Source organism: Agelaius tricolor, unplaced genomic scaffold (genome assembly GCF_023055355.1).
Source record: "Agelaius tricolor isolate 1412-34295 unplaced genomic scaffold, bAgeTri1.0.p SCAF_10, whole genome shotgun sequence".
NCBI lineage: Eukaryota > Metazoa > Chordata > Aves > Passeriformes > Icteridae > Agelaius > Agelaius tricolor.
The window spans coordinates 30431328-30456317 of record NW_027269270.1 but is presented as its reverse complement, the minus strand read 5'-3'; the positions used below and the strand labels follow the sequence as shown (position 1 = coordinate 30456317).

The window sequence follows — 24990 nt, the reverse complement described above, 5'->3', positions numbered from 1 at the left end:
AGTAATAATAAGAGGGGGGTTCCTTGCTCTCAGATTTCACAGCAAGACACCTCTTTCATTCCTACCAGGCAGGAACAAGGAATACTGTGTGCTGTTCCCTTTGTCCAATGGCAGCTCCTGCAAATGCCCCGGGTGTTTTACACTCACCTTTCTACTCCTGGTTATCCTGATGGGTCAAACAGATTTCTCTAAGGCACCCTCACAGCTGTACAACTTCCTCAAGCAGTGACACCTCCCTGGCACATCCCACCCGCTCTGTGCAGAAAAAAGCCAGCAGGAATTACCTGGGACTCCCTTAATCTCCCAGTCTGACAGGAGCAGGAGGCACAGCCCTCCCTCACCAGCGCTGGGGATCAGGTCCTGTGACATCTCCATAGCTCAGTGGCACAGGCCACGCCAGCAGCCAAGTGACAGCCACTGAGTCACCTGCCAGGTCGTGGCTCTGGGAATCAAGGAGCACATCCATATGGATGGCACATGACAGCCTGGGCTCAGGCAGATCTGCACAGAGGTGACATCAATCAAGCTCCTGAGCAGGACAGGTGCGTGTCACAGCTGTAGGACGTGCAAGTTCATTCATTTAAATTACATTTTAAACCAGACAGAACCATAATCTGTCCTGGGGCACATTAATACATCAGGTAGCCTGATCCATCTTTCAGAAGGTCCTGAGTGAGGTAATTTTTTTCTGTATTATGACCTCCCAATTGAAAACGGGACTTAAAATTTTATTTAAACTATGTTGCTCCTTCCCCTCACAAGTGCAAATTACATCATACATTTAGAAAAAATACAATCAGAGAGCTGGAGCACCTCTGCTATGAAGAAAGGCTAAAAGAACTGGGGTTTTTCAGGCTGGAGAAGGCTCCAGGCAGACTTGGGAGCCTCTTCCAGTGCCTTCCCCTTCCCCTAATGGGCTCCAAGGGAGCTGGAGAGGCATTTTGGGCAGAGGCATGGAGTGATAGGACAAGGGTGAACAGCTTTGAAGGTAAATTTAGATTAGGTATCAGGAACAAATTCTTCACCCATAGCTGCTTTCCCTCCCATTCTCACAACACATACACATGCTGATGGGATGCCCAAGCTGGGAGCAGAGGAATTCCTTCCTGAGGGACCAAGATCTCTTTCCTGTCTTCAGCAGGGGATGGCACCAGCCCCAGATACTTCAGCAAAAAGGTCAGAAATCCCAAATAGGCATGAATTGGAGTAATCCTTTCTCCATGTCATGACTCATTTTGGCCAATGAAAGGCAGGAATTGACTCCAGTGCTCCCACAGGAGGTTGGGAATCCCCCCAGCAGGATACCCAGGGCTCTCACAAGGAGCAATAACCTTGGTATCTGCCTAAGTGACCGATTCCTGCTGTTGCACTGTGCTGCATTCTCAGCCTCATGGACCCTGCAGGGCCACTGGTTCAATTTCACAGCTTAATTCAATCCCAAATTATCAAATCCATGCAATTAAATTACCTTGTGACATTTGAATCAGCAGGCTGCCCAAGCTGGACGGCGAGCAGACACGGATTCCTGTACAGACGGCAGCAGCAGCAGCAGCCCCACGAGCCTTCCCTGCTGCTTTATTTTATTTTATTTTACCAAGTCAGACAGGTGCACTCATTTCCTGGGCATTTCTGAACAATTCCCTGAAGGGCACCACTGAACTGCAGCAGATTTGGTCTCGTCCCCATGCTCCAACCCCATGCCCACAGCTCTGCCAGCGGCGCTCAGCCCCAGTGGGAACCACGGCCGGTCCCCGTGGCCAGAGGGTGCCCAGGTGGGGACACAGAGTGGGAAAGGGGCACCAAACTGGACCACACCCCCAGATCCATCTCCTCAATATGAACACACTGCAGTGTTGCACCTGGAGCTCCTCACCTCCCCACACTGGACACAGAATCACTGAGTCACGCAACAGTTTGGGTCACAAGGGGACTTAGAGCTCTGCCCCCCTTCCACTACCCCAGGCTGCTCCAAACCCCATCCAGCCTTGAACACTGTGGGCAGCCACAGCTTCTCTGGACAACCTGTGCCAAGTCCTCACCACCTTCACAGGGAAGAATTTCTTCCTGATATCTCATCTAAACCTTCCCTGTGTTTGAAGCCATTCCCCCTTGTCCTGTCACTCCATGCCTCTGTCCAAAGTCCCTCTCCAGCTCTCTTGGTACTCCCTTTAGGCACTGGCAGGTGCTCTGAGGTCTCCCCAGAGTCTCCTCTTCATCATAGTTTGGACTGTAATTTACCCTGATGCTGAGGGCAATGACCACATGTTCCAGCTGTCATTTTTGCTATTATTACACCAACTTGCCCACTCCAATGCCTTGCTGAACAGCAGGCTTAATGGAGCTCATTCCTTCATTATTCAGAGAGTACCACTCTGCTGACAGGGTATCCCACAGACAAAATATATTAAGATCTGTCAGGGTTGTTCCTAATGACACCAGATCATTATTCCCCTTGTAGTTCTTCCTCTGTAGATGTTACTCAATGCTTCAACACTCTTAAAAAAGATTTAGGATCCCAGTGTTACTGGGAAACACCAGATCCTGGGTTATATTCCATAAACAGTTATAGCTGTAAGGTGGAAAGCAGGGCCAGCAGAACATTTTCAGGGCCAGAGACACACGAGACAAGTTCCCCTCACAATTCCATCAGCCTTTCCTTGTAATGAGGGAAGAGAAAAGCACATTCCTGACCCTGCCTTAGTGGCACTCAATTGGATGCTGCAGGAGCAATGCTGGGTGGGTGGGATCCCGACCTAGGGAAGGAAACCTGTCTGCAATTCCATCATTTTTTCAATAGAACCATAACATTCAAACCACTTTACAAAGCTGTGAAAAGCAACATGACAAGATGAGAAATGCCTTCTGCCCCAGTCTTACCCATCTGTTGTGATGATCCAGGTACCTTTGGAAGGGGAAGGTGCTGGGCTGGTAACAATTCTTCTCTTTCTCTTCTGATTATTGGAATGAGCAGCAGCATTGAGTTAAAAATAAGACCAAGCATTCTCCAGACCTGCAATTATTCTCTCGACTTGTACTTGTCTGTGCTCTTTCTCTCACTAATCACTGCAGCACAAAACAATGCCAGAGGAGTTTGAGATCCGAGGCCAATCCCAGCTCAGTAAATGACTAATAACACAAGTCGTTTACACACATTTAATTCAACATACCAGAAGCAATTTTCTCACTCTCTTTAGCATTTTATTTGCTTATAAATACAAGTCAATACCACAAGATGGCACTTTCTTACTTGCAACACACACTATTATAAACACTTACCCTCTTCAAATGTTCCCAGAATTTTACATGTAACTTCTCAGTGGTTCTGAAACATTTAAAAAAGCAAGACCTTCTACAAACTGCATTTGTGTTTGATGTATATTAAATGAGGTCAGGTAATTAAAGTCAAAAAAAGGAATTTATAAATATTTCAGATAAGAAAATTTAAATACAAAAGCAGAGTTTAATTAAACTGAATAACAATTTAAACTGGCCATAATGTATCTACATGGTTTAATTTAATTTAAAATCCTTTTTAAACAATCAAATCCTCTAGCCATTCATCAAAACACCTATCTACTCAGCTCTTTAGAAAATATTCTTGGTTAAGAAACCACCTATGCTTTTTCATAACGATCCTTATTCTGTCCTGTAGGTGGAAATGAAGCCAAATCATATTCCAGACTAGAAAACAGGATAAGAAGGAAGAAACTTTAAAAAACCTGATAACTTCAGACACTTCAACTCATTCTTCCTTGCATTTCTCAAAATACATGATCTGGTTTTAAAGTCTTTGAACGAAATGTAAACACTAGAAAACTCATTGTTGAAGTATGTGAAGAATAAAGAACCCTGCACTAATATAGTGCATAATGATGCTGTGTCAAACTTGTCATTTACAGTAAATGTCACAATTTCCTTGGGATTGTCATGCCTTTTTTTTCAACTAATTCCTTTTGATGTCTGTAGATTCTCTCTTTCTTTTTTTTGTTATTCCCATTGTTCAACAGGAAGGGATGTAGTTGCTGTTCTCTTCAGAAAAGTTTCACAAGATCCAAGTTTTTTACTCCATTTTTTTTCTTTAATAAAGAGGTGGCAAAATTTTCAGCTTGCAATACTTCTGTTCTGCCCAGGATATTATACATCAGGAGATTCCTCAAAAAACTGAGAAGTCGGAGAGTTCCAAAAAAGAAAGCAGTTAAGGCAGTTGATGTCTACATTTGGATTTCCTGTTTATGTTACATATCAATGTCTCCATCATAGGCCAGGGTTAGAGGCTTCTGCTGGGGTGGAGGGCTTTGATGCTGCTTCGTTTTTTTGCTGCAAGAAAAGCATTTCAGAAGACAAAATTACCAACTGTAACAAGCTCAGAAACATCCTCAAGCCCCAAACTTCAATTTAAAAAAATCAACTTTCCATGGTGGCTACTGAATGCTGTAACTGGGTGGCATCACAGGGCCCCCCTGGTGCTTTTCTGTGTGTGATATGGACACACAGCCTGGCAGGAAGGGGCAGCCAGCTGTGCTCCCCATCTGCAGAGGAAATAAAGCACATTCGTCTCCCATCTCTTCTCACAGCTGACAAAACAAGGAACACCTCGCAGAAAAATTGGAACATGAGCTGTCTGGGACTGGGATATTCTCATTTTTCTTTGGCATGGTATTGAAGCAACAATAATTATTATTGAGAAATGCATTTCCTCAGCAGCCTCCAAGTGATGGAGAAGTGTGTAATGTTATTTAAAAAATCCTCTGTATCCTCTGCTGTGAAGCCACAGAGAAATGGAGCTACATGGCTTGGAAAATAAGGAAGCTGCAGCTCCTAAGCTGCTATTATTTGAGCTTTTAACCCAAGAGAGAGAATGGGAGATAGAGTAAGAGAGAGAAAGGGAAGTGGAGGAAGAGAGGATGGAAGTGGGCAGTGATGCCATCAGGCCACGGCTGCAACTCTCTGGTTGCCTGTCCTGACTGGAAAGGGCTTGGGCCAATTTGCACTGTGAATGTTTGTAAGTTCGGGCCAAATCCTTGGGAATTGCAGGACACCTGGATGCTTCCCCCTTTTCCCTTTCTTTCCCCCCAGAGGCATCAGTGGCATCCCAAGTACTCCAAGCAGGGAGGGCAAGGTGGGCTCTGTCAGGCCGGGCTCACCTCCCCTGTGCTGCAGGAGGGCACACAGCCCTCACCCCCAGCAAAACCCCAGAGCCCAAAGGTGCAGACCTGCTACCTGTCCTTAACAAAGGCTGGCAAGAGCAGCTTTAGACACAGGACATGTTCTCACTGGATGTATTCACTGCAAAAACCTATTTCGGGATTTTCTGAGCTGTAGCGAACAGCCAAGAAACCACAATTAACACCAAGAGACCCAATCTCCCATGAACTCCTAAGCCATCTCTGAATCCATTTATCTTCCTGGCATGCACAGCCCTGGCAGCAGCGAGCTCACAGGGTAATAATGCACTGCTGGAAAAATAATTTCTTTTGTTTATTTTAAACAACCATTTCATCAGATGCCTCCTACTTCACTTATTGTGGGAGATAAAAATTCCATAGCACCCTTTTCTCCCCCATTCATGACTTCATAGATCTCTATTGTATTCCCACATCAAACATCATTTTTCAACTGAATGTCCCTATTCTATTTAGTCCTTCCTTGAGCAGAAGCCAGATCCTTGTTCCAATCACTCTCCTTGCCTTTCTTCAGTTTTACTTCATCCTTTTTTTGAAGAATATAATAAAACCTCTTTCTAGTCCCAACAGAAGTCTGAATAAATATAAGGGCCTATTGATAACCCAAAATAATTCTTTCCCTGCATGGTCACCAAACTTCTTCACAGTAACAGCTGTTAACATTTACAGTTTGGAGAGTTTTAATTACTCTGAGGCAGGGGCCAAATGAAGGCACTCAGGTAGTACAGCCTCCATCCTTTCCTGAAGCCTTGACCATCAAATGCCAGCAGTGCAGTGTTGTGGGGTATTTTGGATTGTTTAAATAAAAGCAAACTAGCTGTTATTTAAGGACAGAATACCTGCCATACTCACCACATCAGGTAGGATGTAAAAATTAGGAAAATGATGATGAAGAACCCTCCAGCTGATACTCCATATACCCATATCTTCAGTTTACCATCTGTTGGAAGACAAGGAAAAAGGACAGAGGTAGGAGAGAATAAAAAACTTTATTCTAAAATACACAAAGTTTTAAGAGATCAATTAAAGAGAAATTAGTAGCATCATTGATGAGGAACACAGCAGAGACTGGCTATAATTAAACCCCATATTTTTGATAGGAAGATTTCTGAAATAATCCCTAATTTTAAAGACAAAACTTTAATGTAAAGAGGCAGAGGCACAGGGTAATTGGGGAACATTCCCTCCAGAGCCCAGTGGCTGCTCTGGCAGAGGCAGTTCAATGCTGAGCTGACCCAGACAACACAGGCAACACCTGATGTGTTTAGCTGAGGGCTGAGAAGGGATGGGATTGTTCTCTATAAATACTTGGGGGTCACTTGGGGTAAACACCAGCAAGCACACAAGTGGGAAAGCTGCTTAGAACTGGGAAACACTTGGGCAACAAATAGGAATAAATTCAGCTTAGAATAAAAACAAGAATAGGCTTTGTAAAAGTAAGAGGGATAAAGCTGGAAAGAGCTCTCTGGTTGGGGCACAGAGCAGCAGACAAAAGTGGCTCTAAGACAAGGTAAGGCTGTGGATTGGGCTCTTTGGGCTGCAGTGACCCAGGAGCCCTTCAGGAACCCCTCCATGCACACATGGGCTTGAGGCTGTTCAAACATTCCCTTGTCTCAGAACACTTCACTTGGACAGCTCCTTAATTACAAGGTTTGCATTAATAATAACTGCAATTTTGGAAAGATCAATATTTCTGTTCCTGGCTCTGTTTCTGGCTGCACAGCTTTCCTTGCAGGGAGCAGGTTTGGTGCTTTTCCACAGCAGCAGTCTGAGCTGATTCACATCAGCAGAGCTGCAAATACACACTGCAGGCAGGAACAGGAGCCTGTGCTGTGCCCACAGACACGGTTTGACAGAGGCCATTTCAAATCCAGTCAAGTGAGAGGGACAATCACTGAGCCTGGTTTTCATTTTATGTTTGAATGACAAATTTTTTCAAAGGGAAACACATTTAATCAGATCCCATTCTTTCTCATTTTTCTTCCAGACTTTGGGGAAAGGCTGAGTACCTCTCACAGATTTTTTCTGCTCCTCCAAACACTTGCAGGCTATCTCCCATGGGGGAAGAGCTCTGTTCATCAGGACTAGCCTGGTTTGTTTGAGTTCTTTTGCTGAAGTCTAGGTATGAAATTTGTTGCCCTCTCACCTGGAGATGGCCAAGAAATACTTAGCAATCCTGCAAAGGAACTGTCACAGCCCCATAAAGGCATCACAGCATGTCTGCTTGAAGGCAGCTCTGCTCTCCATCCCCAGCAGAAAGGCACTGGACCATGTCATCTGACAATTTAAACAATGCTATTTAAATTGCCTCTCAAGTTGAAGAAAAGTTTCTGTACCTGAACCCTGGCCTCTCAGAGTGCAGTTAAGAGAGGAAAAACACAGCCTGATTTGCAATCAGTTCTGTGCACTCCTGTAGAGCATTTATAGAAGAACAAAAACATCAGCCTCATTTAATCAAAATAAAATTAGTGTTCCAAACTGTAAATGGAAAGGGAAACCACAGATAAGCTGGAGAAGGCACTTTGATTGACCAACACAATGTCAAGGACTGTGGTGCTGCAGGGTGTAAAATGCCATCCATGCAGGCAGCTCTCACCACAGACCTGCTATCAAGAGCAGAATGGGGAGGTAGCAGTGGTTTCCTGGCCCAGCCAGCAGTAACCCCTGCAAATCCCCAGGCCAGTGAGCCTGAGAGCCTCTTTGAGGCTCTTACACATTGAGCAATTACACATTTTGTCAAAGGGGAGGGTTTTGAAGAGCACTAGCCTTGAGCTGGGGTCTGAGGAGCAAATACAGACTGAAGAGTTAACTGCAGGATGCCACAGGGCTGGTGACACACTTAGCACACATGGGGCACCTTTATTCCCTTCCCATATATTGTTTCTGTAACATTTCTGCTGTAAATTAGGCAACACCCTGTTCTGTAAAAGTGCCTCAATCACTGTTTCTGTTGCAGACCTTGGGTGAGAGTTGGCTCTCAAGTGCTGCACTGAGGTAAAGCCCTCCAGAAGCTTTTAGTGCTGCAGACTCAAATGCTGATTTAAAAAGAGAGGACTGCAGCATCTACCTACACCTCCCTCCCTTTTTCTAACTCCATAAAGGTACCAGGCAAAGAGATGATACCCAAGTTAAGCCAGCCTGCAGAGAGCCAGGGGTGTTGACAAAAAGGCAATTAACCCCACACCTGTGACTCAGACTGCAGGTGAACTGTGTGGGTGAACTGGATGAAGGGCTTGATCGAAAAGCAGCCAACTTTAAAGGGCTTTGGACTGAGCTCTGTGAGCCCAGAGACTGTCAACGCAAAGGTTAACCACTGTCTGCAAATCAAATATGTAAATGTAACATTCAAAGTGTGATCACATATATCAGACAGAATTATGGCTCCCTGAACCCCCTAACAGAACCTTTCTCTACATGTTTTCTAAAGTCTCGTGTTCATCAGGAACTAATTGCAAACAAATGCAATGTCAGGTACCTGAAGAGGGGGAGGAACTGCACTGCCAGTATTTCATAACACGAGGAGAACAGATGCATTTCAGTAAAACCTGATGCGCCTGACACATTTGCTTCCCATTTTTAAAGTCATATTTGCATTTCAGAAATTTGTTTTGAGTGAATTAATTTTCAAAACAACAATCAAAATGGGAACCAGACATTAGAGCAATGGACCAATCTGGGCACATGCAGTCTGTGGTTCCAGCTGGGAAGGATTTTGTGCTGTGGATGTCAACGATCCACCTGGGATGAGCTGCTTGGGCACAACAGCTTGTTTGCCTTTGTGGGACACTTCTAATGTTGTAACTTCGACCCTCAAGACTAAACTGTACACTTTCTACCCTATTCTTTTCATATGTTTTTGAAATATGGCAAGAAACAACCAATGTTTTCTTTAATGAAATCTTAAGCACTTTCTGCTCTGAAATTTCTGAAGCACTAGTGATCAATATCTTTCCTAGGCCAAACATATTACTTCCAGAAACATCATCAGATAATAGTTCTAAACATCCCCCCAAATCACATATGAGCATACTTTTGCAAAATATTATTGCTTCATTCTGTCTCTGCTATCTCCCAACATAAGAGATTGTGATTCCTCTGTACAGGCACAAAGGCATGAAAGACAGCACACGAGCTGGAAACTGGGAGGTCGCTCTGCAGCTCCCAGACACAATCTCTGATGCTATCATCTACAAAGCTTGTACCTTTCCTCTACAGAAACCTTCTAAAGACAATCTATTCCATTCATATTTAAGTTTTTCACCTGGATTAAAAGGTTGAATAGACCATCCTTTGAAAATGTCATGCATTTTGGAGTTGACAGGTTTATTTTTTCCGGCAATGGTCTTAACATCAGCTTTCTTATCTTCTAAACCTGGTACCTTCACGCAGTAATCCAGGAGCCCATTTGATCTCATTACTTCTGTGTAGCCCCGCTCACAGCCGCAGACTCCTCTCTGGCAGATAAAAGGGAATTCAGCATTAAACCAAGCACTGCCCTCTCACACAACAGTGCACACTGCAGGGAAAGCTTGAACAAACTGCAAGGTATAACCTGCACATGCAAATTCACCACCACCAAACCAAACCAGCCAGCAACTGGTACCTGCAAACCTGTTTCAGTTCAAAAAAGCACAAATATATTTGGGGAATTGGTTGAAAAAGAGTCAGTAATTACAAAGAAGTCCAACATATAAACATTTTCATCCCAACAGGCTTAACAACATGAATCTGTGGCAAACTCCTCTTGCAAGTAACAATTTTCCCACTGACCCTGCTGGGCAATAGAACAGACAAACCAAAACCAATCCTCCTACAGACCCAAACCCTCCTCACACGTTTCCACTCCAGTATTTCACAAGGTGAAATAAAAATGAAGCTTTCTTATGACTAATACCCATTACCCTGGATCAGACTAAGCAGTTTCTTCAAGAGGTTTTTTAGAAACCTGTGGTTTGCTAAATACATACTCAGTTTTCTGGATTTCTATTTTAAAATGGCTTTTTAATATTGTTTTCCTTTGCTAATTGTCTTATACCTATAATGTCTGTCTGAGGGTCTGACACTCTTGATCCAAACAGGTGATTGATGCTCCTTTATCTCCTCTTTTACAAAAGTTTTAAACAGTCCCTTTTCTAAAGAACACTACAACAGCACTCAATTAAAATTAAACCAAGAGGTTTAATTTTAAGATTAAAACCAAAACCCCTCCACAGAACAAATCCAAACTTGCAACACCACATCGCTTGTGCAGGTTCATGGTTTTCTTTCAGGATGAAATTCCCACAACATCCTCGAGGTGGTACCACGGACAAACTAAACTATTTTCCAAGTCCCGGAATGCAATCTAAGATGCAATCTGATTAAATCTTGCAGAGTTAATTTCCCAGCCCTGTTCTGCAGTGAGCAGTTACCTGTGTGCAGTAGGAGAAGGGTTTTCTGCACGGCGGGCTGCAGTGCCGGACCTCGGCAGGTTTTGTCCGAAGAGGACACCCTCCTGCAAAAGAAAACACTGAGTGCCTTCACAGGCATGTTTCAAAATGTTTTTGTCTTAGATCACCACAGTGTAAGAAGTGCCTGCCTGCTTATTTTATATAGTTAAATACTAGTCTATTAAGCACATTAACATAATATCTGTAGGCATCGCATTAATTAATTTGCCTTAACAAGGCAGGGAATTATTATCATACCCATCTTGTTAATGGAGAACAGAGATATACAGATTTAAGCAATTTGCCATTGACCACATAGGAAGTTGGGGACAGAATCCAGAATTAGATGCAGATCTTCTGTGTCCTCATTAATGGTTTATCTACATAAAAAGACATAATCCACATAACGCCCTTGCCCATCCTCACTTGGGAAAGCCTGTGCTTCTATAGGAATAAAAACATGTTAATGAGTTCTTAAATACTTGGCAACCTTTGCACATAAGACTTTTGTTATTATCCTAACTAGTCATTATAAATAGAACTAGACATGAACATCTGCGTTTTCCTTTCCACTCTCTCCTCATTTACCCTGTGCATATTGAAAGAGATCCCATGGACATGCAGCCCTACTGCCTTTGTCAATCTCACAGAGCTTCAAAGTTCTGACCATGAATTCCCCTTTTCATCCTTCACAGGCAGAATTTGTAGGTCATGGCAACAGCAGGAATCTCACAGTTTGAGTGATTTGAGACTCCTGTGTTTTGAAAAGAAGAGGAGGTACAGAAGATGGGGTCTCTACCACGCGTGTGATGTTCTCTTCTGCTCTTCACAGCCACAGGAAGGTTGAACTGAGGGCTGTGCAAGCCAGCCCAGGCAGCCCTTTAGTATGTGTTTTAGTAGCACTGATTTCTTCCCATGACCAGCCAGACTGTAAGGGCAATTAGCCCAAATACTCCTGTGCAATATGTGTGTGATGCTGAGCTGACAGCAAGGTTGGTCTTCCCTACACACAAAAAATCCAAACTGAAATTTCTGGAAGAGCAAAGAAGGATGCCCAACTCCCTCTGAGCAACAGATGCAGAAGCAGAAAAGCCTCTGTGGGGACATTTCACTCACAAGTGTGCGAGGCCGTGTGGGGACATACCTGTGACATTGATTCCGTCCGAGCGCTGGCACCACACCATGCGCACGTTGTCCCGCCAAGGGCTGGTCTGCCACAGGTAGTCGTAACACTTCCCTCCTGCAACACCAACACCAGTTACTCCTCACCTTGCAAGCAGCCCAGGACAAGCTCCTGGTGGGCAGGAAGCAGAGCTGTGGCCCAGCTACCTGAGCAGGGCCGTGTCTCCATCTCCTGTCCCGAGCAGCTCTCCCGGTTCTCTGCAGCCTGCACCATGAAGGCCCTGGATCGAGACTGGCGCCCGGTGGGCTCAAAGCTCCTGCCACTGATGCAGGTGAGCTCACAGGAGCTCCACTCCGACCACTCTGTCAGGTGGCAGTCGCCTGCACATTGAAACAAGAAATCACAGGTTTTCAAAAAGAATTAGCCTTGAAGGGTAAGGGTAAGGATAAGGCTAACCTAAGCATACAGCAGCTTTAATATCCCTAGGATGTCTCTCTGTAGTAAAAAATATTTGGATTTTCTGCTTCATGGCGTATCTCATTTTCTCAAAAAACAAAGGAAGACTTTCTTAGATGGTCTAGAAACAGCAGACTGAGCATTTATCTGATCTGCTGAAGCACAGATTTGTGCTACAAGGCCTGACAGTACTCAGAACTACGGGAGCATGTCCACCTCAGACAGCTACCACAGGCAGAAAATTCACTGTGACCTTCCAAAGCCTTTACCTGGGCAAGGCACAGAGCAGGGTAACTGCAGCACACTTTCTTTCGATGGTAGCTCACCACATAATGCATTTTCTACTGGTTTGGATGTAGCAGAAACTGATGCATCATGCACTACACACGTGAGGTTGCGGACTTGCAATCCATCTCCACACTGTCCACCCTACAGGATGGTGAAAGGGAACAGAGGCACACATCAATGGCATTAGCAAATGACAGAAGAAACACAGCTGATTCTATATGAAAAGTCCTCAACAGTATCCCCAGTTATGAGAAGACAGATGGAGATCTCCTCTGTACACCTCTCCACAGAAGCTTGGAGGCAGGGGCACGGCCACACAGGAAAGTGTGTCATTATCAAAAGTGTGGAAGAGGATACATTCATAAAGGATTAATACCATCTCTGAGGTCTGCCCTTCATGCCTTTTACTCAAATTAATGAATTCACTGATTCTTAATTAGTGCCAAATTAGATGAGTACAGGCATTTTGGGCTTCTCTTAAGAAGTCAAGACCAGAGCTTGCTCATAAGGAACAGACATTTCTTCTACCCTCCTTTGATGATACAACCCAAGAAGAGCACTCACATGATTTAAACCCTGCAACAGCAAAAATCCTTCCTGCACTGTGGGCTGTCTGTGTCATGTTCTAAAGGGAGTGACCAGATCTGGAGCACAGATCACCAATTCACATTCACACACATTACCAAAACACCCAACCCATCAGCCACCACCTGTCAGCACTAAACCCCATTTGAACAAGAAAAAGGAGGCTCCATCTGGGCCACTCCATGCTCATAATCCTAGTCCTGAAATACCCTGGCATACACCAAACTACTGAAGAGAACATCCTTTAGTGAAAAATCAATATTCCCGGGCTAAAGTTATGATCGAGGGCCAAGGATGCTCTGAGAGATGAAGCACTGAGGCTATTTCTAGAGAGTGGAATTGTTTCATTCCCATCAGATGAGGAGCTGTGATGCTGCTGAGGTGCCTCATGTCTGCATGATGCCTTATGAACACGCGCCTGAAGCCTTGTGGAAACGGCACTTGAGAAAAATTCAGTAAACAAAACTCAAGAAGAAGGAAGAAACATTGCCTTTATATAACCAAGGGAAATGCTCCTTTGGATTTCTTGGCAGTGGATTCTTTTAAAATAATGGACTTCATCTGCAGAACAGAATGGTTCCTACTGAGTGCATTCATCCAGCAGCAGGTTTGCTAGCAGGAATCTCAAGAACGCCTCTCCTGCACACACCTGGCAGCTTTTGCATTCTCTCCCTCCTTTCTGCTGCAGATCCACAATAAAAAGAAATAACTAGCTGGATTTAGAGCAGCTGCTAATCTAAAGCATCTTAAAGAAGTATTAGTGTAGATTTATTGTATGCAGCCAGATTCCAGGTTTTTAACAGTGTTTCACTTTAGTCAGTGTGTAACTTACTGTTCTAAATTACTGTTTCACTGCAGAAACTTCTGTTGTGGTCTGAGATTAATGGTGTGTGAAAAACTCATGCAGCTGTCCACTGGGTTAGAGTGCTTAGAAATGGCTGGTGGGAACAGAAGATAAAGGGAGAATATTCTTGGGGGAGATGGGCACTAATCAAACTGCAGTATCTCCAGTTTGAAGTGACTCAAAGAATGACTAAATGACTGGAGAAGACAAGAAGAGTTTTCAAAAATATACTTCTTCTACAGACAAAAATATACTTCTTCTACTTCTTCTATATAATTATTTATATACAAATCAATATATAAATAATAAGAATACTGAGGAATAAATAGGTCAAAACAATAAATTTTTTCAGTACAACAGCTTCCACTATAAAAGGCCACAGGCAACACTCTCCATTTTTCTATCACACTATATTGGAGCTTCATCCATATTTTCTAATGTCTAGAATAAAAAAAAACAAAACCCAAACCTATGAATTCTCAAAACAATCCTAAAGAGAAAGATTTGCTTTTTAACAATGGCTCCCACTTGCTTTTTTTCTCTCAAGACCAGCAATGGGTTTTTTACAATAAACTGAACACACTTAAAATGTCACACTGTCACTTACAGTAGGAGATGCTTTTTGGTATATCTGAAAGGGTCTTAAGCAATGCAGGAGCACTGCATTAACTTCCTTATCATCTTCAAAATTATTCATGTCCCCAAAATTATACACTTGAAGATCTAGTCAACAGGTGTGGAACAGAGGAAGTTTGTACCAGCAATGGCTCACTGAGGATGCAGGGAATAGCTGCTATCAGAGGAGAGATGCCAAGGAAACCATCACATATTCAATTCAGGGATCAATTCTTTGTTGTAAAAGCTCTTCTCTGGAAGGTGTGATACTCTGAGGTTCGCCTAGGACCAGGATTTGGCTCTTGCATCATGATCTCCTTGCTGGAAATATGTGGGAATTTGACTTCCACGAAGGATTCCTGCCATTTGTCTGCAAAAACTCCTGTGCTGACCGTACTGAGAACACAGAACCCATGCTGGGTTTCCTAAAAACAGGATATATGTGCCCTTCCACCAGCACCTGCATGGAGCCTCCACCTCTCACCCTGCTGGGAAAATGAGAAGGTTTACATCTCCTGTGCTGGACAGTCAGGAATCTCTGGAGTTCAGTAACACACTAATGCAAGGCAGCATCTCCACGAGCCCTCTCTCCCATCACATCTGATGCTTCCCACACAGAACACCCTAACAAGACAGGAGGTAACAGCCCTAATGAGATGCTTCACCCAGATGTGCCTTGAAGAAAAGTTTTCCCTTTTTGGCTTTTACTGGAGTTCATGTGTTCACAATTAATTTTAGGTAAATGTTGATTGGGCAATGCTTTCCCAGGTTGATGAGTATTTAATCAGGTAAAAGTCTCTCTAATGAGGGAGTGTTGTGTGATCACATTTAAGGGAGCGCTTTTAAAACCATTAGAAAGGAAAGGTTCTTAGTCTTTTTAGGAATGTCAGCCAGCTCGTGTTTGATAATGCCTGGCTATTCCACTTATATTCCCTTAATGGAAAAAATAATGAACAGTGTCAGACACTGCTAATTTTTTCCCTTTTTTTGAGCTAATCAGAGTAAACCACTTCAACTCTAGGAGAAGAATTATAAATGTCCTGTAACCCTTTAAAATTTACATGTACTGACCAGTTCCTAAGTTCTGCACCCCTCTGAATGCAGAGGAAATGCCCCATGCTGCCACAGGTGTGCCTGGGATGTGTGCAATTACACAGAGATTTCCATACTGTGAGAATCAAGCAACACAGAACACTTAGCAGGCTCTATTCCTAACCACAAAGACACCTCTAATTATTCACATGAAGTCAATTTAGCATAAAATAGTCCTCCTACAACTAGGAATTGCAGTCTCAGTTATAATACAAGGAAAAAATATTTTAGCCTTATAATTAATTGTCCCATTTCTATTATTACAGGAAGACACTTTCACACCATGCATTATGGCTTTACCATAGGATGCTTTACCTTATTTCACAAAGCATCCTTGAAAACAGGAATTCTGAAAGCTTTCTTTAGAGCACAGGCTTAAGCTTCTTTTCGGGTAAAGCACAGGAATAAATCACCCTGTATTTATGAACTACATTTAATTCCTAAGCACCTCATTAAAGAGAAGTGAACATGAATAGAATGGCTTCTCTCCAAAACAAAGCAAAGGGGAGAGAAACTGCTCTGTGGTAATTGAAGGAGAGAAGCAGGCTCTAACTCACTGAATGCAGGGATGGTATCTGGGTTACAGAACAATGTGATTACTCGCTCTGAGCTGAAATTTAGCTGGGTTTGGGATGGGCACAATTTAATCTGCACAACATGTTATTTATCTGGAGTAAGCCACGGCCTTCATTCAGCTTCCCTACTAATTTTTTTTTTATCAGGTGTGTTAGCTCCTATGGTTGAAAGTCTCTTCCCTGATGCTTAACAGAATCTGCTTATGTTAGCTAGACAAAATACCAGCTGATACTATCATTTTGTTCTATTTATGTTATACATATGTTTTATACATTTTATACATGCTGAGTACAGCACATATAAGGACCACATTCACATCAGTAGTTGCAATGAGCTGTTGATTAGAGAAAATATAAATATACTTCTGTTTCTCTGATCTTGGACTGTCACAATCCAGATTTCATTTGTGAAAACCTAAGACAATTCTGGGTACTTATTGTACCACTCACATATTCACTTCACATCCCTCCACCACTGTGAGAAGCCACGTGGGTATTCAAGGCACTGGCAGAGCAGAAATCACAAGAGATGTGTGCCTTTATGTGCATTATTGGCTTCAATCTCCTACACAATATAATGTGGAGAAGCAGCCACAGATCTGGCACAGGTCTTGTCCCCTGGGACCAGACAGGGCTCTATTCCACCACATTTCTGCCTCCATCTCACCAAAGCCAGATTTAAGCAGGCTGATAAACCTCACTGTGAAAGATTCACCTCTGCTTAAACTGGGTTACCAACTAATATGTTTTAATATTGGAAATGTGATCTAACAGATAAGGAGAGAAGAAAAAGCATGGAGGGGAAGAAAAAGTCAATTCAAGCTTGATGGAAGTCATTGCCAGTGAAAAAATGATGACCCCAGTGCTGAGCAAAGGTGGCAGGCATAGGGACAGCACATGGGAACTGAATCCAGACATTTTTAGATCATTAAAAAGATAGCCAGGGTAAGGAGAAAGTCGAAACCAGCCCTTCACACAATAACTCACACTACTGTACTGGAGACCTGGGGGGTAAGACCTGCTGTACACTCCTTCAAAAAAAAAAAGGAAATAAAAAAAGATTAAAAAAGGCTTAGCTGTCTTGATATCTAGTGCATCTATTTTCTTGTTATTTTATGTAATTAAATTATAGGTCACCATGACTATGCCCAGTCAGCCCCATTCAATCCATAAATCCCCTACAGTAATTCCATGAGCTCAACCCATATCACCCCTCATGAATGGCAGCTGATGGCTGGAAGTTGAGGGGCAGGGGTTCACCACTCCTGAACTTCCCCCTCTTCCCTGCAGACCTCCACCAGCCACAGACACACCTCGAGCCCACGAACTGATGATGAATCCCACAAACTGATGATGGATTTTGCCGTTGACCCCGGGCAGGGGGAAGCTCTGGAGAAATTCCTACCTGGACCGTGCAGGGAGACCAGGGCCCCAGCAGCCAGCTGTAGCAGGGCTTCACTGGGCAGCTCCTGTGCTGGGTGAGCTGCTCCGGGCAGGGTCTGCCCTCGCCCGCCGCCCGCAGCACCACGGAGCGCCCACGCACCATCTGGCCTAGGACAGACAGCACAGAGCCAGCAGAGACACAGCCAGACACAGAGGAAGGAGGAAAGAAAGACAGATTTTGTAATTTATCAGCATTCCTGGTTCATTTCCCAGCGCTAAAATCTGTTAAAAAAGCAATTAATTGGGAAGACTGTTTGGATAATAGGGATGCGATTGCTAAGTCTAAGAAATGCAGTCGCTGATATTTTCAAGCACACTTTTTAAACATGGTTTTGTATGTTTTCCAAATATAGTATTTGTTTATGCAACACATTTAAATACTTGACTAGATCCTGATTATTAAATATGACAGGAAAATAATTCCTATGGCAGCAGCATTTCTACCATTACACATTCAATATGTTTTCAGAGATTTTTAACAAATGAAATTTTCTTTTTATGAGCAATTATGTGGACCTAATTTGAAAACTGCAAACACTGTAGTGGCTATTACCGTCCATAACCACTTCTACCATTTCCATTAAAAAACCTATTTATTATTGGTGAAAACTTCTTCAGCCACTGAATGGAAAAAGCAATTATGGTACTACTTTTGAACTAATAAAACTGAATATATTCATTAAACTTACAGCAATTCCATTTCTGCCTCCTTTGCTGTCCATTTATGTCCAGGAATGTTTTCACTCAAAATGTTTCAATTAGAATTCCATCTCCAATTAAAAAGAAAAGTGGAAAAGAAAAAGCCCTTATGCAGTGGGATGCAGAAGATTGTGCTGGGGATAAAATTTCTGCCCTGTCTTTCAATACGTGTGGATTTGAGTTAAAAACTGAAAGGTCTGGGCAGTAAGGGCAGACAAATACAACAAGGCAGAGGCGAGTGGTAATTGCTAAGCCAGTGCAAAGGAAGAGATAAGGTGTTGTGGTGGAGCTCTCCCTTTTGGATCACCACCCTTCAGCTGCTTTTGTGAGCAGAAGGGAGTCTGGAGGGGGAGCAAACACCCTGCAAAACAGGGAGGCTGCAATACCCAGCCAGATCCTTCTCCCAGCTATTTATGCACATGATTTTTAATTAAGGACACTGCAGGTGTAAGGCTCATCTCTGATATCTGTCATCATGACTATCCACAGAGCAAAACATTTTAGCAAATAAAAATTAAAAGCAGACACACCTGGAAAAGGCACTGATGTATAACTTAGCAAGTCCTCTTACCTTTATTCCCTTGCTCTGACCCACTGAATTTTGTTTTTAAACCCATTAAAACCAATTTTAAGACTTCTTCCTTTTCCAGTTTTAATCCCCCAGCCCTTGGGAGTTTGTAACAGAAGTGGTGATAAAAGCTGTTACCCACATGACTGTGCACTCAGCCATCACAGAATCAGATACTTAGGAGGTGGAAAAAATCCAACCAGCTGAGAGGAAAGGAGGAAGGAAAGGAAAAAGGAAAGGAGAAGGAGGAGGAGAAGGATGGGAGAGGAGAGGACAGGAAAAGCAGAAAAAGAAAAGGGGAAGGGGAAGGGAAAGGGAAAGGTCCTGTTTTTCGCTCAGAGATCAGAGCAAGGGAAGAGGAATCTCCCAGCCTGCTGCTAGATGAACTCCACAACAGCTCTCCCCAGCCCAACTGGCCAAAATTAGCTGTTCCCTCCTCTTCATGCAGAGATCAGATTTGCCAAATTAGTCTAAATGCTGAATGCTGAGTGTTGGTGAGCAATGGAAAAGGCTCTTTGGGAAACAGTGGGAAGCCTGTGGCTGCAGGGCTCTGGGGCACCCTGCCAGGCACCAGCTCCCTGCATGGAGCTAAGGAAAAGGAGGTTTCCTAAGGTTAGAAGATCCAATTTCATTAGGAGGAACTTGAAAGCCTGAAGCATTCATCAAGCTCTTTTAATTAACTAAATAATTTCCTTTTGTACACTCTGTTTAACATGTATCTAGCAATATGTAAATGGGAAGATCATTGAACAGAAAGAGGAATTAGCAACTTTTCTTTCCATTTTGGTTTCCTACAGTTGGTTATCCAAACTGCTGAAACTCACTACAGTCCCAGTGGTCAGGCTTGACTCAGTCTATCACTTTCTTTTAACACTGTGAATGAATAACTGAAGAAAGAAATTTCATTGAAACCTTTCTTTGCACAATGATTGCAGTGAGTTTCTTAAGGCTCTGGGTTTTTTTACTCCAAAAACATTATCTAGGTGCTCGATTACCACTCAAGTAGCAGAAATACTTCATTTTTTATTTTTAAATGCCTTATCTTTTGCTGCCTATTCAGAACAGAATCTCACTGCATCTGAAATTAATTTGTTTCCAATACAAACTCTAGAAGAGTTGAAGCAATCCTAGTTATTTCGTCAATTTTCCTTTGATTTTTTTCTCTAATTTTCCAATGAATTGGCCACATCTCTGATCCCTCTGCTCTGCAATGTTATGTGATACAAAAGTGTGCTGAAATTGAAAAGAAACATTTCTTCATATCCTCAAATTAGTTTGGAAAGGGAAAAAACAAAAGAGGCTAATCTTGCTAATGCTGGTCACTTAAAATTCTGTTTTGTGCCAGCAGCAAGAATTGCATCTCAGGAATATGGGATTATATTTTCAAATCAGAAGAGTAAGATTTTTTTTACCCCCAAAAAATTCTTGCCATTACTTGCACTTTATCCCCAGAAAGTGATGTGTCACAGCTGAAACCAAGAAGATTCAAATTCCTGCTACGTTTCATCCCAGACCCAATGACCAACACATTGTAAGCTGTTCAGTGAGTTTGAGCAGAGCACATGAAACACAGGTCTACCAAGGAACCACAAGACCAGAGCAGGGATCAAGTTACTTAAATAAGCCCTGGAGGTCAGATTAGGTCCAGTCCCAAGCAAGTGGGGCAGGTGATAAATAGGGCTCTTCATCCCCTTCCCACTGCCAGGCCCTCCAGCAGCACTGGGGCATCCCCAGCAACATCTCCCACTGCCAGACTGGAGCTTGCCAAGTTTGAGTAGCAGGGGAGAAAGCATCACAAGGAGCTCTTCTTCAGAAGGCAACACCAAAAATATTTTCCCAAAGTGGTGATGATCCAGGGAAGAATACAACAAGCAAATTTTTCCGTTGTGTGCATCCTCGTGCCCCTTCACTTCAATCCCACAGGTCACTCTGATGTTGGGATTCGCATCTCTCTGCAGCCTGCTATGGTCCCTGGGGGTCTGAGGACTGAGTAAGGAGCAGCAGCATGGTAAATCCTGTAATTTATCAGATAAAGTCAGCTTTGGAAGTGGCAAAGCACAGCTGTAGGTGGTTTTGTAGTTTAGCAGTCCTGTTGGAGACCTTGAGAGAAGCCATGTGGGATTGGAAAATGTTCATATAGAAAAATTCAGCATCCTCATGTATTCATTTGCCTTAACAAAGGAAATTTAATTTCCTGGGGATTATCCTTACCAAACATCTTTCCAGTAACTTTGGTTCAGGCCAGGGAAGCATCATCCATTAAAGCAGTTCCATACATCTTTTCATAGCAGTACAACAACTGATATAAGGAACCTTATATATAACCCAGTGTCAGCATAAAGCCCTATCCAGCATCCTGAGCAGATGCTGCCCAGAACTAGAGCTGCAACAGGCAAACATCAGTTACACACCTCCACAGGCTCAGCACAGGCAGGAAAGAGAGATCTGCTTTATTCATCATCATTCATAAAAATCAATATATTAGCCTTTGGCTGCTGTGCACCACAACTGTGTTAGATGCCAGCACCACATGCACAGCAGCACCACTTCATGTTTAAATGCATTATTTCATAAAACAACACCCGAGTGTTACCTCACTTTGAGGTACCACCCATTAAAATATATCACAACAAACTGTTACTGGAAAAAAACAGAATAAAAATGTTAGCAACAATCCTTGAGTAAAAAACCAAGTGAAAACACACATCCAGCAACACTAAATTTTGACCTGAGTTATATTTAAATTATGTTTCTCTTTGAAGTCCTTTATGATGCTTCTGCACACTCTCCAAAAAAAAGCCAGAAATGCAAAATATTGTTGTGAGCTGACCCAGCAATGCTGCATTCCACTTGCTGTGAGTTATTTCTGCACACCGAGCACCTATGCCCTGCATTTTAGCTGTACCAAAACTAGGCAATTACTGGCAAAGGGAAGCAGTTACGAGTGTTTACTACAGCCAATTCCCACAGCTCATTTGTTGTCATCCTTTGTTTTTTCCTATCTAATTTGAGGCTCCATCCTACTCCCACGAATGCCCTTGAGAAACCCAGGGTGACTTCAAAGGCGTCGCAGTCCATGACCCTTCTGGCTGGAAATCCTTGCTGTGTTCCTCTGAGTGCACAAGTAAAATCTTCTCTGTTATTGTTATCATCCAGGAGTATTTACAACCCACTGGCACTCGGTGAAGCAGCTGGAGTGACACTGTCTGTGCTGTTGGAGCCTCACAAGGGCCACTGCCACAGGACTGGTGCCAGGGTCACTCCACCAGGGATACTTGGTCCAGAGTAGCTCCACACTCCTAAGTTGATACAGCAAAAGTCAGATCAGGACTGAGGCTGCAGGAAAATAAAATGTGCTCTGAATAACCTGGATGCAGAGCACTTCCATTTCACTGATGCTTCTGCTTTGGCATGAGGTTCAGAAGACTCTTGGGTCCCTGCAAAGTTGTTCAAGTGGTAGAGAAGGACCGAGCAAAACTTGGCTTCTTCATGACACAGTTTGTAAGACAGTTTTCCCAGCTGCTTAGCTGCTGTAGGTTCACAGGACAGTATCTCCAGCTTTTAAATCCAAGTTAAACAACAGCAGTAGTACAGTGGCCTGTACAAGACAGCTCTCACCAGCAGCATGGCAGGGTTATGATCTTTGAGGCTCACGGATGACCCATAAACCAGGTTGAGCTTGGGCTTGACTGTGTGGTTCAAGCAGCCTCAATGAGGTTTGGCACCCAAAGCCAAGACACCCACTGGAAAGTCTCTTTCAGCAGGGCACAAATGTTTCCAGCTTTCATCTGATTTAGGACATGAAGTAACTCCTTGTACTCATTGGCAGCTCTTTAACCAGTCTCTGGAATTTGCACAAGCATTTCAGGAACAGGGGCCAAATACAAGCATCTTCACTCAAGTACCTCCTTCTGCAAACTATGCAATATAAGAGCTCAGGATGAAAAAACCTTCAGGTACTATATAGGGTGAGCTGCTCCTTGAGCATGCTAAAAGCCAGAAAAACATTCCAACCTGTTTTTGCACTGTACTCTGTTTAACTTAGTTAGTGATAGGACACTCAAAAAATTAAATTAAGTTTATTCAGCAACACAAGCATTAACAATCCAAAATGGATTTTAAAGGAAAAAAAAAATTGGAATTAATAGTACTCCTAGTGTGTTGTTGTTAAAACACTGTCCATGAATTATTCATTTCTGTTAAGAAAGCACGACTTCACAAACGGGCTAAAAGCTCAGAAAAGAAAGAACAGCACTAATCCAAATATTAAGCTTTCTCTGTAACGCGCTTTGATCTCTGGAATCCATCTGAAGGAATCATTTTATGGAAGTTAAGAGCTTTTTTCTTTTTGACCTTAAGTGAATTTGATTCAAACATACATTATGGCTATTGAATCTTAAAGACCATTAGCTGTACATCTAATGCACATCAGAGGCCAGGGAAATAAAATCCCAAGCTTATTGAGAATAAAACCTCAATGTCAATACTCAAAGGGTATTTTAAATCACATACGTTGAAAAAGGTCCTAATCCTTTCACTTTTTGTATGCTGGTGAGCACTACTGGCTATAGAAAGTCTTGCTGAAGGTACTGGGGTCATGTAAATGTTAAGGGACCTGTGGATGCAAGATGGAGATAGAGGCATACACTAAATAATGAAAAATAGTCTTTGTGTGTTGTAGGAACATACAATTATGTTCCTAAAAATTACTTCACCAGAGAATTTGTATTTAGTTATTAATCTCTTCAGAAACTTTTAACATTCCCAAGCTCTTTGCTAGCTTTACATACTCCCCATCTCTGGGGTGAACAGTTGCTGTGACTGAATTCTGAGAGTTTGAATTAATTAATAAATAATCCTCCAGACATCTGACTACTTTTCCCCAAAGCTGCAGTTTTCACTTTAGAGTAATTTGAAAATAGGCTGCTGTGCTCTGAACACCCACCACCTCAGGACCCCGGGAGTGTCCAAAACCACCTCTGAAAGATTCGGGTGTGGATCGAGGCTCTCCCTGAGCTCTGCACCCCTACTCAGGGACTGCCTGAGCCCACCTGGGCCTGTGGGTGCAGTGTGTGCTGCCCTGCTGAGCTGTGGGGGGCAGGAGGGCAGGCAGGGACTCACCGCCGGCGCCACACGTGTGGGAGCACTGCGACCAGGCTGACCACGGGGAGAGCTGGCAGTCCACGGCACAGCCCACCACGCACCGGCTGCTCGTGGGCACGGGCTTCTCCAGGTGCAGCTGTGACAGGAAACACAGGCATCAGCTTCCCCAGGCCCCAGCCACCTCCTGCCACAGCCAGGCACCCAAGCAAGAGCTGGCAGCAACTCTGCGGGGTACCAGCAGAACACCAGTGGTGTTTATGAGGAGCTTTCCCAAGGGTGTAATGGGGGAATGCTGCTTCAGTGTTGAAGAGTTTCACATCTAAGCATCCCTCAGTGTCTGGGTCTCATACCAAAAGGACAAACCTGGATTTCCAACAGCAGGACACAATCCCCTCCCTGGTCCCCAGCTTTGGGATGCAGGGTTGGTAGACATGGCCCGTGTGTTGGAGTCAAAAAGTGACACCACCCACGGACACCCTTCTGTTTCCCAAAGCCCCCAGCTGGGCGCTCCCAGCACCCTACAAAACCCTTTCCCCATTTGTGGGGAATGTCTTAGCGTGGATCAGGAGGCCCCCCATCCCTCTGGAATCCCAGGGTGTGTCCCAGGCTGCTCACTCACCCTCTGGCACAGCTGCATGCTGACCGTGGCCCCGTCGCTGCGCCGGCAGCTCAGGAGGCGGCGGCGCTCGCCGTGACCACAAGTGGCATTGGCACCCAGCTGGCACCCGCTCCAGCCTGCAGACACAAAGCAAAGGGGGCACTGCTGCAGCTCAGCTTTACACCCAACAGAGAGTCATACAATCACAGAATGGCTTGGAAGGGACCCTAAAGATTGTGTAGCTTCAATCCCCTGCCGTGGCAGGGACACCTTCCCCTAGACCAGGTAGCTCAAAGCCCCAGCCAGCCCCGCTCTGAAGCCCTGAACATGGGTGTTACCTTCACCCACAGCAGCACTTCCCCATGTCAGGGCATCCCACAGCCAAGAAC

General features: G+C 43.7%; 1 protein-coding gene across 4 annotated transcripts in view; it reads right to left on the bottom strand.

Moving 5' to 3' along the window:
* Nucleotides 1–3176: 3176 nt before the first annotated feature.
* The window catches only part of THSD7B (thrombospondin type 1 domain containing 7B), a 299320-nt gene continuing 277506 nt past the window's right edge, over nt 3177–24990 (bottom strand). For 3 of the 4 annotated variants that reach the window (XM_071435444.1, XM_071435445.1, XM_071435446.1), the window contains exons 20-29: nt 24623–24738; nt 24022–24139; nt 17596–17741; nt 12461–12620; nt 11942–12115; nt 11757–11852; nt 10595–10677; nt 9445–9637; nt 6036–6123; nt 3177–4317 (exon numbers count right to left, since the gene is read on the bottom strand). In XM_071435444.1, coding sequence (XP_071291545.1) covers nt 4236–4317; nt 6036–6123; nt 9445–9637; nt 10595–10677; nt 11757–11852; nt 11942–12115; nt 12461–12620; nt 17596–17741; nt 24022–24139; nt 24623–24738 — 1256 coding nt within the window. In that variant the 3' untranslated portion in view covers nt 3177–4235. Of the gene's footprint in view, nt 4318–6035; nt 6124–9444; nt 9638–10594; nt 10678–11756; nt 11853–11941; nt 12116–12460; nt 12621–17595; nt 17742–22963; nt 24140–24622; nt 24739–24990 lie in introns of those variants that run through there. The other variant, XM_071435447.1, reaches the window with a different exon arrangement.